The sequence below is a fragment of the Phyllostomus discolor genome, chromosome 4, assembly GCF_004126475.2.
Source record: "Phyllostomus discolor isolate MPI-MPIP mPhyDis1 chromosome 4, mPhyDis1.pri.v3, whole genome shotgun sequence".
Classification (NCBI taxonomy): Eukaryota; Metazoa; Chordata; class Mammalia; order Chiroptera; family Phyllostomidae; genus Phyllostomus; species Phyllostomus discolor.
Window position 1 is genome coordinate 26,935,650 of NC_040906.2, and position 14,704 is coordinate 26,950,353.

The 14,704-nt window shown below is 36.7% G+C and overlaps 1 protein-coding gene across 3 annotated transcripts in view; it reads right to left on the reverse strand.

Moving 5' to 3' along the window:
* CARF (calcium responsive transcription factor) overlaps positions 1 to 14,691 on the reverse strand; it is a 71,268-nt gene extending 56,577 nt beyond the window's left edge. For 2 of the 3 annotated variants that reach the window (XM_036023041.1, XM_036023042.1), the window contains exons 1-6: positions 13,768 to 14,580; positions 12,934 to 13,034; positions 11,905 to 11,989; positions 10,100 to 10,265; positions 2,185 to 2,296; positions 1,480 to 1,707 (exon numbers count right to left, since the gene is read on the reverse strand). In XM_036023041.1, the coding sequence (XP_035878934.1) occupies positions 1,480 to 1,707; positions 2,185 to 2,253 (297 nt within the window). In that variant the 5' untranslated portion in view covers positions 2,254 to 2,296; positions 10,100 to 10,265; positions 11,905 to 11,989; positions 12,934 to 13,034; positions 13,768 to 14,580. Of the gene's footprint in view, positions 1 to 1,479; positions 1,708 to 2,184; positions 2,297 to 10,099; positions 10,266 to 11,904; positions 11,990 to 12,933; positions 13,035 to 13,767 lie in introns of all 3 variants that reach the window. The other variant, XM_028508941.2, reaches the window with a different exon arrangement.
* Positions 14,692 to 14,704: the final 13 nt, after the last annotated feature.

The following is a 14,704-nucleotide window of genomic DNA, read 5'->3' on the forward strand; positions in this document are numbered from 1 at the left end:
AAAAAAAAAGAAGGAAAGAAAACACAACTTTTTCAATAAGTTCCACTTGGTGGGGAATGTTGATAACAGGGAAAGTTATGCATGGGGGAGGGGGAAGGGATATATGGGAAATCTCTGTATCTTACCCTCAATTCTACTATGAACTTGAAACTGCTCTCAAAAAATAAAGTCTATTAAAACAAACAAAAACTCCAAAAAGTTGCACTAGGTTTTCCAGAATATCACCACTTTTTGATCTTGGGTTCTTTGAAAAAAATACTTTCTCACACTTCGATGTTTATTGCCACGTGTTTCCTATTTCACAGCTTTAAATGATACTCTGTATCATCTCTTACCCCAAACAATGTAAAATCACCTGTATAATGCCTCTGTATAGAAAGTTTAACACAATTACAAAGAGAAGAGAACTCTTTTAGAGTCAAACAAATAAACAACTTTAACATCTTTTTTAGGAAAGGTATTATAACACTTCATACATTTAGACTGCTTGATCTTTCTCTCAGAACATGCAGACTTTCTAAATGTTCTAAGACCAAATACAGTAAATGTTAAATAACAGGAGAAACTACAGAAGTATTTCATGTTGGACATGACATATTAAAATGTAGTTGGTTCACATCTAAATTATTTATTGCATATTAACCTCTGCTGGTGATTTGGTATGATTTCAGAAGCTTACCCTTACTTTGCATTTCAGTCCTAAAGTAGACCCAGAAATTTGTTGAGTCTGAGCATACACAAAAAGCACTTGTCTAGTGCTTAGCCACCTCTCAACCAATGACTCTCAACCCCAGAATTTAGCTGGGTTATATGGGAACAAAAGGACAGAAATTAACTCTGTAATGTCCTAGACTAGAAACAATAGGAACAAAGATTAATTTTACATAAAATGATTGATTACTTGTATAATTTATAATCAAAGTTCTGATTTAAAAAATAATTTTTGAGAGCTTCTGGTCAAGATGACAGCGCAGGCAGACATCTCTTTGCACAACCACATCAAAATTACAACTAAAATATAGAACCACCATCACTTATAACTGTCAGAAATTGAGATAAATGGAAGTCTGACAACTACAGAATTAAAGAAATGACATCCATCCAGACTGGTAGGAGGGGCACAGATGCAGAAGGGGCTGATCCCAATGTAAGTCAGTAGTGTAAAGAAATTGACTAGGTGATGAAGGTGAAGGGACTAAGAACTACAAATTAGTAGTTACAGAAGAGTCACAGGGATGTAAAGCATAGAGACTATAGTCAATAATCCTGCAATAACTATGTATGGTGCTAGATGGGTACTGGAAATATCAGGGAAACACTTTGTAAATGATTGATCACTATGCTGTACTCCTGAAACTGACACAAAATAATACTAAAAGTAAATTGTAATTGGCAAATTAAACAATAAAGGCATTAAGGCCATATACTAACACAATTTAATAAATAGCATAAAACTGGTTATTTATAAAATATACTCACCATTTGTGCATTAGAATCCCCCAATGACTGAAGTTCATATTGAATAGGTTGCCCATTTTGGTCCACTAGGTGAAATTTCTCTGTAGAAAGAGTCTGTGCTTGAGTCAGGGGCCCTGGTATATTTTGTGATGTGAGTGAATTATCTGCTTCATTAGTAGTGATGGGTAAAACTCTACTAGAATTATTTTGTCCAATGGAAGGATCCCTGGAGTCCATACAGGTTGGCTGCTTTGCAAAATAATAACAATAATAAGTAAATAATCATTTGGGTGTTTGTAAAATATAAACATCATAACTTTTTAAAAATGGAATATTTATAATAAAAATGAAATGTCATTTATTTTTCAGTTAATTATCTACTTTACTCTTTGCAAGAGTTGTCAGTTCACAGGCTGATACAGACAGAAACCAGTTCTTAAGTGAAATTGTTGATTTTTATTATATTTTATTTCAACCTTATTAAAAGAAAACTGTCCACAGAAATGCAACCTGAAATTATAAAATGTAATTCAACATAAGAAACTTTCTTGTGTGTAAAATTTACAAGTATACATAATTAAATATGATAGAACTATGGATAATAGAATGTTAAAATTCTTGAATGCGTTAAGTATAACATATTCCTTAAGCATAAAAAGTTATTAAATGGCATGTTGTTCTTCAGAATGGGAAAAGGTTCCCAGTTGACTCCCTACCTCAAATTACCTGAGAATCTGTTTTTGCATCTTCGGAATCATTATGATTGACTGTTAATGAATCATTAGGCTGTTCCATGCTGATATCATATTCAATTCCATTTTCTTCTATTACTTAATAGCTGAAAGAGTTCAAATAGCTGATCAGCTAAAGCCCCTAACATTTTTTAAATTCTTACTTATTTTATTACAGCTGTCCCAATTTCCCCCCTTTGCCCTCCTCTCACCAGCCCACCCACTGCTCACCCAGTCAATTCCCACACTGTTGTCCATGTCACTCATGCACGTTCTTTGATCCCTCCCCCTCCTTTTCACCATTGTCCACCACTCTCCTCCCCACTGGCAGGTGTCAGTCTGTCATGTTTCCATGTTCTGTTTTGCTCTTAAGTTTATTTTACTCATTAGATTCCTCTTATAAGTGAGATCATATGGTATTTTTCTTTCAATGACTTGCTTATTTCACTTAGCATAATAGTCTCTAGTTCCATCCATGTTGTAGTAAAAGGTAGATTATATATACAGATCTGTTACCATAACATACAATCATTACACTCAATAACTGCTTGACAAACTTTGAAAATAAATAAACATGTGTGAGCCACTAAGGCATAGTACAGTGATTTGCAATTGTGGCGATTTTGTCTCCTCACACATTCCTCCACCCTGAAGTACATTCAGCAATGTCTGAAAACATTTTTGGTTGTCACAATGTAGGGAGGCATGGGAGGGTTGCTACTGGCATCTAATGGAGTATTGCTAAAAATCTTCAAATGCCAGGACAGATGCCATAACAAAGATGTCAATATTACTGAGGTTTACTAATCCTGGCCTACTATATTGTAGTAAGTATAGAATTTTGCATTATCTTTAAAAAAAGTTTTATGTCTTAAAACTGTAGTGAGGTCAAAATGAAACTGGAGAAGACTATGACTGAACATATATGTAATAAACTTCATAGAACCTTTGAAAAACCTATACATTTTATTTTTCAAAAAAAAAGCATACATATTTTTTAACTTTTTACTTTTTATTCTTTAAATTAACATTCATTAAATTATACTTTTTTGTGTGTGAACAGTTCTATGGATTTTAACACACATTTCTATGTAACCACCATCACAATCAGGATATATAATAATTCCAATCAACCTTAACCCTAATTTAAAGTTATACCTTGTACTTTAGACTTATTTAGTAATATATATATTCGAATACATGGAAAACTAATTTTTCTGTGATAGTATGCACACATATAAACTTGTAAAATTAACTATTTCATCAAATCTATAAGGTTTGCCACTGTGTATTTCCAAAATATTGTAACTATTTCTACTTCAAATATAATTGGCTATAAATCACTCTTGTTTTTAATATGCAACTATGAAATATCTTAAAACTGATTCTCCTTTAAGAATTTAAACTACCACTTGTTATTCTAATCTAATTTATTACAAAAATTCCAAAAACCTGTAGTTACTTCTTGAGCTATAAGAGAGCAATTTTATAACTTCCTGTTTTGTCTTGAAGTTTTTACACTATATGTATTACTTAAGAACAGTAATACATATAGAAATACAAATAGTAATACAAAGAAAAAGATAGTTCCACTAAAGACAATATTGCAGATTAGATACAATAAAATTCTCGCTTGCTAGAAAACAAATAATAGGAAGTTGATCTAAAACAAAATCTAAGAAGTTAGTTACATACAGAGCAGTTCCCATAAGACTGTCAGCTGTCTTGCAGGCAAGAAGGGACTGGCAGGAAGTATTCAATGTGATGAAAAGCAAGGATCTACAGCCAAGATTACTCTATCCAGCAAAGCTTTCATTTAGAATGGAAGGGCAGATAAAGTGCCTCCCAGATAAAGTTAAAAGAGTTCATCATCACCAAACCCTTATTATATGAAATGTTAAATGGACTTATTTAAGAAACAGAAGAAGATCAAATCTATGAACATTAAGATGATAACAAACTCACAACTATGAACAACTAAAAAAACAAAAACAAAGTAAGCAAAAAACTAGAACGGGAACAGAATCACAGAAATGGAAATCACATGGAGGGTTATCAGCGGGGAGGGGCAAGGAGGAGGATTTGAGAAGCATAATTGGTAGGTACAAAATAGACAGGGGGATGTTAAGAATAGTATAGGAAATGGAGAAGCCCAAGAACTGCTATGTTCAACCCATGGACATGAACTAAGGAGGGGGTGAATGCTGGAGGGAAGTGGGGTACTGGGTACAGGAGGGCAAAGGGGAAAAACACCAGGCAACTGTAATATCATAATCAATAAAATATACTTAAAAAATAAAATGCAGCAGAGATAAGATCAGCTACAGAATATTGACATTAGATATACAGCAGACTACTCAAAAGAAACCATGACGGTAGAAGTCACAGGAATAATAAAAAAGGAAGTGCTGATATATAACTGCATATATTCAAAACTATTTTCTTCACAAAATAGGATGAAAGACACTTTAAGATTTTTAAAAACTGAAAATAATCTACAGATCCTACATGAAATTTCTAGAAATACTGAAAACAAAAATGATACCAGATGTAAGTCCTGATTCTAAAAAAATAGTAAGCAAATTAATAATTCTATGAAAAATCTAAATAAACACTGCCTTTATAAATAATAACATTATTATAATTTTGTAAATGTGCAGTATAAACATAGAATAAAACACTGGAGAACTAAGTAAAATATACATAACTCAGGAGGGGTGATAAGAAATACAATATATTAAAACTTGCAGGATTCCAGGAAAACATTGCTCAGAGGGAAGTTTAAAGCAATAATACCTTAATTTTTAAAAAATCTCTATCTTTATATCTTAAAAAATGGAGAAAGAAAGGCAAACTAACTGAAATGTAGCAAAAGGAAGGGAAGAAAAAACCAGAGGGGAAATAAGCAAATTCAAGAATAGAAAAACAATAGAGAGTACCAACAAACCTAAAAGTTGGTTCTTTAAAGATTGACAAAATTGACAAACCTTTAGCTAGAGTGACAATAAAAAAGAAAAAGATGCAAATAACTCAGAAATAAAAGGGAGGATATCACCACCAACCTTACAGAAATTAAAAGGATAATGAGAGAATCCTAAGAACAATTGCACAACTCTCTCTATTCACAGATGACATAGTCTTACACACAGAAAATCCTAAAGAATCCACAAAATAGAATGATTAAACAAATTCTACAAACTTGCAGGATACAAGATAAACAGGCAAGTGAGTTGTATTTCTCTGAAACAGCAATGAACAATCCAATAATAAATTTAATAATCCACTTAAAATAGCATCAACAATAAAATACTAGTGACTTTAACCAAGGAGATATAAGAGTTATACGTTGAAATTACAAAATATTGCAGGAAAAAAATTAAAGAAGACCTAAATGAATATAAAGACATACTGTGCTCACAGAACTGGAAGACATGAAAATTATTAAAATGGCAATACTACCCGAAGCAATCCATTGCATTTTCTTTCAGTTATAGAAAAGCCAACCCTAAGATTCAGATGGAATTGTAAGGGACCTGAATGGCCAAAACAATCTCAAAAAGAATAATGTTGGTAGACTCTTTCTTCCCAATTTCAAAACTTACTATAAAACTACAGTACTCAAAACAATGTAATATTAATAAGACAAGACATGTAGATCAACGGAATAGAACTGAGAGTCCAAAAATAAACGCATACATCTATGGTGAAATAATTTTCAACAGAGTGCCAAAATCACTCAATCAGGAATGAACAGTCTTGCAATAAGTGGTGCTGGGACAATTGAATATATTCACATACAAAAGAATGAAGACGGACCCTTACCTTACACTATATACAGAAAAATAACCAAAAATGGATCAGACTTAAATGTAGGAGCTAAAACCAAAAGGTTCTTAGAAGAAAACATAAGGGTAAGTCTTTATGATTTTAGATTTGACAATGATTCCTTAAATATGACACCAAAAGGACAAGTACCAAAAGAAAAAGTAGACATATTGGACATTATCAGAAGAAAAACATTTGTGCAATGGACACCATGAGAAGTCACAGATGGGAGAAGGTATTTGCAAATCAAATATCTGAAAAGGGTCTAAAATATAAAGAACTCCTACCATTCAACCACAAAATAATAACCCAAAACAACCTAATTAAAAAGTGGGCAAAGAGCCCTGGCCACGTGGCTCAGTTGGTTAGAGCGTTATTCCATGCACAGAAAGGTCACCAGTTTGATTCCGGTCAGGGCACATACCTAGATTTCGGATCCCATTTGGGGTGCATACCAAAGGCAACCAATTGATGTTTCTTTCTCACATTGATGTTTCTCTCTCTCTCTCCCACCTCTGTCTCAAATCAATGGAAACATGTCCTTAGGTGAGTATTAAAAAAAAAAAAAGGGTGGACTTCTGGCCAAGATGGAGGCATAGGTAGACACACTGTGCCTCCTCATACAACCAAGACAGGAACAACAACAATTTAGAAACAGAATAACAACTAGGACTGACAGAAAATGGAACTGTATGAAAGTCAGACAGCCAAGAAGTTAAAATAGACCCGTTCACTCAGACCGGTAGTAGTGGTGGAGTCAGGCAGCTGGGCGCGGAGAGCAGAGAGTGTTGGGACCGGGCGTGTAAGGCATCCGGGGCACACAAGACTGCAGCGGGTGTACCCTGAGCATGCAAGCGGCAGCTGGCAGATCCCTGCCAAGGGGTGGCAACCAGCAGACCCAGCGAGGCGGGAATTGTGAAGCAAGGCACTGCGTGCAACCCAGCATCCCAGCGCTGGGAAATAGAGCCTGGGGACATTGATTGAAAACACCTGTGGGGGGTGAGGCACAGGGAGAGACTCCCAGGCTCACAGGAGAGCTCCTTGGAAAGTCTCACAGGGTGCACAAGCCCACCCACATGGGAATTGGCACCAAAGGGGCCCAATTTGGTTGGGGGAAATGGCGGAAGGGACTGAGGTCCGACAGAGAGCGGAGCAAGTGCCATTGTTCCCTCTCGGACCCAGCCCACATACAACGTCACAACCCAGTGACTGGGGTGCCCCGCCCTGGTGAACACCTGAGTCTCCTCCCCTCATATGTAACAGGCGCAACTAGACCAAAGGGGAGGTGGGGAGATGGCTCAAACAGAATGAAAGTCCCGCAGCCAATACTTTTAAGCGACCAAGAGACAGCCAACCTATCAGATGCACAGTTCAAAGCACTGGTGATCAAGATGCTCATAGAATTGGCTAATTTTGGTCACAAATTAGATGAACAAATGCAGGCTACAATAAGAGAAATGAAGGAAAATGAAAAGGGAACCAATAGTGATGGTAAGGAAACTGGGTCTCAGAACAATAGTGTGGGCCAGAAGGAAGACACAACCAAACAGAAAAAAATGGAGAAATGAGAATTCAAAAAATGAGAAGCTTAGGAACCTCCAGGACATCTTTAAACGTTCCAACATCTGAATTATAGGGGAACCAGAGGAGAAGAGGAAGAGCGACAAGTGGAAAAGTTATTTGAACAAATAATGGAGGAGAACTTCCCCATTCTGACAAAGGAAATAGACTTCCAGAAAGTCCAGGGAGCTCAGAGTCACAAAGAAATTGGACCCAAGAAGGAACACACCAAGGCACATCATAATTACATTAGCCAAGGTAAAAATGAAGGAGAGAATCCTAAGCAGCAAGAGATAAGGAGACAGTAACCTACAAAGGAGTTCCCATCAGACTGTCAGCTGATTTCTCAAGAGACCTTGCAGGCAAGAAGGGTCTGGGAAGAAGTATTCCAAGTCATGAAAGGCAAGGACCTACATCCAAGATTGCTCTATCCAGCAAACCTTTCATTTAGAATGGAAGGGCAGATAAAGTGCTTCTCAGATAAGGTCAAGTTAAAGGAGTTCATCATCACCAAGCCCTTATTTTATGAAATGTTAAAGGGGCTTATCTAAGAAAAAGAAGATAAAAAAACATGTATAATAGAATGACAGCAAACTCACAATTATTAACAACCACACCTAAAACAAAAACAAAAAGAAACTAAGCCAACAACTAGAAAGGGAACAGACCCACAGAAATGGAGATCACATGGAGGGTTAGCAACAGGGAAGTGGGAGGAGGAGAGAGGAGGAAAAGATACGGAGAATAAGTAGCATAGATGGTAGGTAGAAAATAGACAGGGGGAGGGCAAGAATAGTATGGGAAATGTAGAAGCTAAAGAATTTATGACACATGGACATGAACCAAAAGGGGGGAATGTGGGTGGGAGAGGTTGTGCAGGGTGGAGGGGAATGAAGGGGGGTAATGGGACAACTTTAATGTCATAATCAATAAAATATATTTTTTTAAAAAAAGGGCAAAGGAGTTGAATAGACATTTCTCCAAAGAAGACATACAGATGGAATGGCAACAAACACATAAAAAGATGCTGAAGATCATTAGTCATTAGCAAAATGCAAATCAAAACAATGAGATAAGTTCATACTCACTAGGATGGTTATATTTGAAAAAAAAACAAGTAAGGGATTGAAGCATGTGTAGAAAGGGAATCCTCATGCATCATACTGCTGGGTATGTAAAATGCTGCAGGTGCTATGAACATTTTGGCAGTTCCTTAAGAGGAAAACCTAATTACCGTATGAAAGCAATTCCACTCTAGGTATGTACCCCCCAAAACTGAAAACATGTTCAAATATAAACCTGTACACAAATGTTCATAGCAGCACTATTCATAATGGCCTAAGTGGAAACAACCCTAATGTTCATTAGCTTATGAGTGAATATACAATATGTGGTATATCCATATAAAAGAATAGTATTCAGACATAGAAGGGGAAGAAATGCTGATACAAGCTACAACACAGATGAACCTCAAAAGCCTTAGGCTAAGTGATAGAAAAAAAAAAGACAAAAAAGTGACACAGTTTATGGTTCCATTTATAGAAAACATACAGAATGGGTAAATCCATACAGACAGAAAGCAGGCTGGTGAATGTCAAGGGCTTGGGACGGGGAGAACAGGGAGTCACTGCCAGCTGAGTACAATGTTTTATTTGGGGGAAATAATATTTTTGAATTACATAAAGGTAGTACATATGCAATAAAGAAAATATATATACATACTTTATTTTTTTGTGTGACTTACACAAAGATAGCTCTCTTCCTTTAAAATAGGTTAAAAACAGTATCCAGAAAAGTTTAATTTACAGGTAAGAAAGCAAGTAGAGCGGCGGCTCAGAGCACTGAAATGGCACAGAGCAGGCCTGACTGAGCTGGATGCTGCAGTGAAGACCTGGGCAAGGTGACAGCCCCAGAATGTGCACTGACAAAGGGGTGGGGAGAATGTTAACACGGGGAAGAGTGCTAAGCAGAAACCACTTTCTTCAGAGCTTTGCCCAGACTAGAAATTTTGTCAATGGAAGAAAGGTAACTTATTTTTCTAAAGTCTTTTGGAAACTCAAAACTCAAAACTTTTCTTTCAGTATGTACTACAAGTATACTGTGGGTAAACATAGTATACCCACACTTTTGTGGTTACACCTGGAAAGTACTACTTAAAGTAGTTCCTATATACACAGGTGGGTTTCGATACCGATTGACCTAACCCATTGCTGAACTGGAGATTAAAAGTATATGTTTAAGATACAGACACCCTTTTACAAAATAATTTGAATGCAGTGAAAAAAATTACTCCTCCTTCCCTAATCCTTCTACCAATTTGAATTGCCTTTTACTATGTCAGAGTGTTCTTTAAAGAATAAGATATTAATATTAAATAACTAGTTATAATATTTTTTTCCAACAGGCAGCCAAAAACAGAACAAAATATTATATACAAAGTGTAATTTGACTTTTGCCTTAATTTGTAATGGACAATAATTAACTTTTATACAGCTATTGTTTTCAATTAAAAATAAAATTATTACCTTCAGGCAGTAGCTCAAGTTTATATTCCAGACCTTAAGCATTCTACTGCCCCCCAAAATGCCCCTTTGTCCACTGAAGTTCTTCCTTTCCGCAGCACTAAAATCATGATAGTAGTAGCTTCGTTGTGTGAAAGCTATAATTATGTCTTCATAGCAGCATATTTTTCTGTAATGACAAGACATCCAATGTATATTTTATGTTCCTACAGATAAAGAAAAATACTAGATTTTGTTATGCAGGTTTTACTACAAAATAGCCATTATGAGCCTGGTATCACAGAACCATCAGCTGACTCAACTGAGGGAACTAAAGACTAGAACTGACTTTACAGATAACTGCCCTTGTCTTGCAGTAGGTGACTTAACCTCCTTTCTTATCTAAAGTTAAACATTTGGACTGAGGGTTTTTTTGTTTCGATTCTCACATTCCAGAACTACTGAAGCAAAGACCTCTGTAGTGAATTACATTTTTTTCCCCACAATGAAAACATTTACTAATACAGCATCTTTTGGAAGCTTCAGAATAAAGGCCTCCTCCCCAACCCCACCCTCGATAAAATCCTGGAATTGATTTGACAAGCTTATTTCTTAAGCAAGTAATGTTGGGGTTGGATAAGAAACCAGAAAGGAGAAACTATTAAATATATGGTCTACCAGGGGTGTCTAACCTTTTGGTGTCTTTGCAATACACTGGGAGAAGAGCTGTCTTATGCCTCACATTACATACATTGCGACACATAATCACACAAAAAAACCTCATAATTTTAAGTAAATTTATGATTTTCTGTTCGCCACATTCATAGCCATCCTGGGCAGTATGCAGCTCGAGGGCCGCAAGTTGGATGCCCCTGGACAGTTAATGACTGGACTTCAAAACACACGCTAAGGCATTAAATTTTGCTGGCAAATTGCATTCTAGAATGTTTCATGTAACATTTAAAACCTGGATTTTACCTATAGTGAAAGCAAAGATTAGGGAAAAAGTGTTAAATTAGAAATTTATTTTTATTTATAGGAAAAAAGCCCTTTGTATTATTTATCCATATTTAATACATGGCAGAGGAGAAGAGATTATTCAGGTTGTAGTCACTCATATCTCCCTGGGCCATGCTTGGGTTACTGCTGTTTTGATTTTATTCAACAGCATTTCTATTTGCTCAAAAATTTTGAGGCAATTCTCAGCTGCAATTTCTAAAGACCCATCTTAACATCTGATTATTTCATTTTCTACCTACAGACGTTTGTGTAGTAAAATTTATCCATTAAAGCCAATACTCTGAAAATAAATCCCCAGACAGAAGAGCTAAAGAATAAAGGCACCTGAGGTTTAGTCTTAGAGTTTTTCTTAATTCTATATACCTTGATTAGTATCTCAAGATTTAAAGGATCTTGAAATCAGTATCAGGTCTTATTAACTGTATCAAAAAAAATCTTGCTCAAAAGTACTTTAGAAAATAAAATATCTTTCATCTTTCAGAGTAAGTAAATGACATCTTTTAGGGTAGGTTACCTTTTATGATGAATACAAAATGGATATGAATCAGTGGTTTCAAAATTAAATCAAGACTACTAGTTCACAAATATTTTATAGAGCCATTTATTTTTTAAGGATAGATTTTGAAAGTTATAGCATTCCAAATCAACACCAAAATTTTAAATGTATGCAAATTTATATAGAAACAATAACCTATTTTTCAATGAAAAAAATTTAAGACTATTCAGTATCTTTTATGTAAGGTTTGTGCTCCCTATAAATTTCCCTGTAATCTTGGTTTCTACCAATTTCTTACCCTGTATATACACACCTCTTTTTATCTCTTTGCTCTTTGAAAACTTCACAAATTATTTCAGGTAATCCTCACGATGACTCTGAGGTAGATGTTATCATCTCTATTTATAGATAAGAAAATCAAAGTTGTCAAGTAACTTCCTTAACATCACAGAGAACATTAGAGCTCAGATTTGAACTAAGTAGGGAAAAAAAAACCCAAAATCCGAACAATTAGGAGTCCAAAGCCCATGCACAGTCTTGTACCACACCATGCCACACCATCATATACCAAAAAAAAAAAAACAAAAAAACCCTGTAATGAAAAAATATTTTTCAAGTTGTCGCTCTCCAGATAACAGTGTGCCTTCATGAGGACCATAGTAAATGAACTGTGTAGAAAACCATTAAGAAGCAAAAGCTTGCAATTAATATTCTAAGTAAACTTAAAAACACTCAAAGTAAAAGTACTAACTACCCTAGGTTTCACCAAAATTAAAGCCATGTCACTGTTGATAACACACCAAAGCCATCATATGGGGTGTTCACAGTTATTTTGGAACACTTAACTAGTTTTTCCTTAACTCAGTTCTCAGTCAAATGAAAAATGTATTTTATTGAATTCAACATTTCTGCATTGCCAATTAAGTTTTATCTTATTGAGCATTTAGGTTCTGTATCTTACTGACATATTTCAATTCAAATTAAGATGAACTTATACTAACTTATCAGGTATTTTTTATTTTGATAAATTTCAAATTAATTAGTTAAAAATGTAATAATCTACTGATTATATATTTTTAAAAGATGTTCTGACCAATGAGATATTATAAATAATTTTTAAATTATCTGAAAAACAACTTAAGTAATTAAAGATTTATTTCAAATTCAATGAAATTTACTTCAGGCGACTTTACTGCTATAAGTTAAAAAATCACTAATGATTAAAGAAGAATGATGTTTAAAGCTGTCAAAAGTCATCCTGACCAATGATGTGGCTCAGTTGCTTGGAGCATCCTCCCTTAAACTGAAAGATCATGGGCTGATTCCCAGACAGGGCACATACCTAAGTTTCTGGTTGATCCCGGGTAGGGGCGGGTATTGGAGTCAACGCATCCACGTTTCTCTCTCACATCGATTTTTTTTCCTCTCTCCCTTCCTTTCTCTCTAAAAATCAATAAATACATATATATTTAAAACGGTCAATTTTTTCCCCTTCTACCAAATTTTAAAAAATATGGATTAAATAGGGAGACTTCAATTAGGCAACTGTTAAAAGCTCCATGTGGTCTAACTTCCTTGATGAATGCAATTCTCACCATTACAATGAATCACATGGTTAAATGATCACATTTATTTACCAGCCCAGTCCTTTGTTAGGACTTCAGCACAGAGGTTTTATAATTTTATTCCTCTAACCATGAAGCTATTCTTCCTTATTTGATCACATTGGCAAAGTCAGTTTAATGAACATCTAAATGACAATGATGGTAATAATAGTAACATCTACTAGGTGGTATTTAACTCTCACACTGACCCGCCCAAGTGTGGCACAGAGGTTAATAAAGGGGGCTGGCAAAAGTAGGTTTACAGTTGTTAGTAAGGAAAAAGACATACAGGTAATGATTTACTAACTGTTTCACGTACTCACAACTGTAAACCTACTTTTGCCCACCCCGTATGTAGCAATAGCGGCATTGGAACCCAGGGCACGAATTCTAAAAATTAAAAATAGTCCTAGTTTCATCAACATTACTCTCTAATAAAAGACTGGTTTTCGCTTACAATTGTTTAAATCACTTCTCATATTCTATGGCTGACTGAAATATCGGGTGTCTGCGTAATTAATTTTTAAGCGACTTGTTAAAAAAAAAAAAAGGAAAGCTTTAGTTGTCTTCACCTGTACTCATACCGCTCGGCCCACAAATTTTGCAATCCAGTTCTGCCTGATTCTAAACTGCTGTCTCTTGCCGTCCCCCTCTTGGAGCTTTTTTGGTGAACGCCTTAAAAAACGACTCTGAAATCTGGATAGCATCTCTCCATCCATCCTCCCTCAGAAAAACAAACGTAACTACAATAATTCTCGGTCGTCGAGGTAAGACATACACCTTTGGGTAACTTCAGGACCCCAAAAAGTCGAAAAGCGGAGGAGGTGGTGTGCGAGTACGCCTTTCCGGTTCTAAATACACGAAGGGGCTCACAAAGAGCGGGGGGACGTAAAAAAGGGACGCGGGGCAGCGCAGAAGACCGCACTCCGGGTTCCCCTGCCCAAGGGGTCCGGCTCCTTCTCCGTGGCGGGGCTCAGCGACCCTCCTCAAGACACCTAACCTCCACATTTTGCTGACTGCCTCTCCGGGACACGCGACCCCCGTCGGGGGCAGGGAGTAGTAGGCCTCGCCATGTTAAGGCCCCAGAAAGGACCCGAGAGGGGGTGCAGACGGCGCTACCGGGGCCCAGCTGCAGGGGGGGGGGGGGGGGGGGGGCCGGCGGCCGGCGGTTGCTTAGGGACCGGCGGGTCAGGAGGTGATGGGAGGAGGAGGCAGGAGGAATAAAGGGGCGTTGAGAAATAGCGTCCGGTCTGTCGGCCCAGACAGCTCTGCCAAACCTCCGACTCCCCTAGTCCCGCTGCCGCCGAGAGCTCTAGAGGGAGATAAGGGAAGTCCACAAAGTGCTGGAGCAGAGGGGAGAAAATTCAAAACGAGTCTACTCAACCTCGTCTTGGCTCCGAGGCCCCGCCATGGAGACCAGCACAATGCGCAGGCGCATCCCTTCCGAGATCGCGCAGCTCCGTGCCTTAAGATAAGACCACTATCGGCCACCGTTGGTAGTTTCCCCTC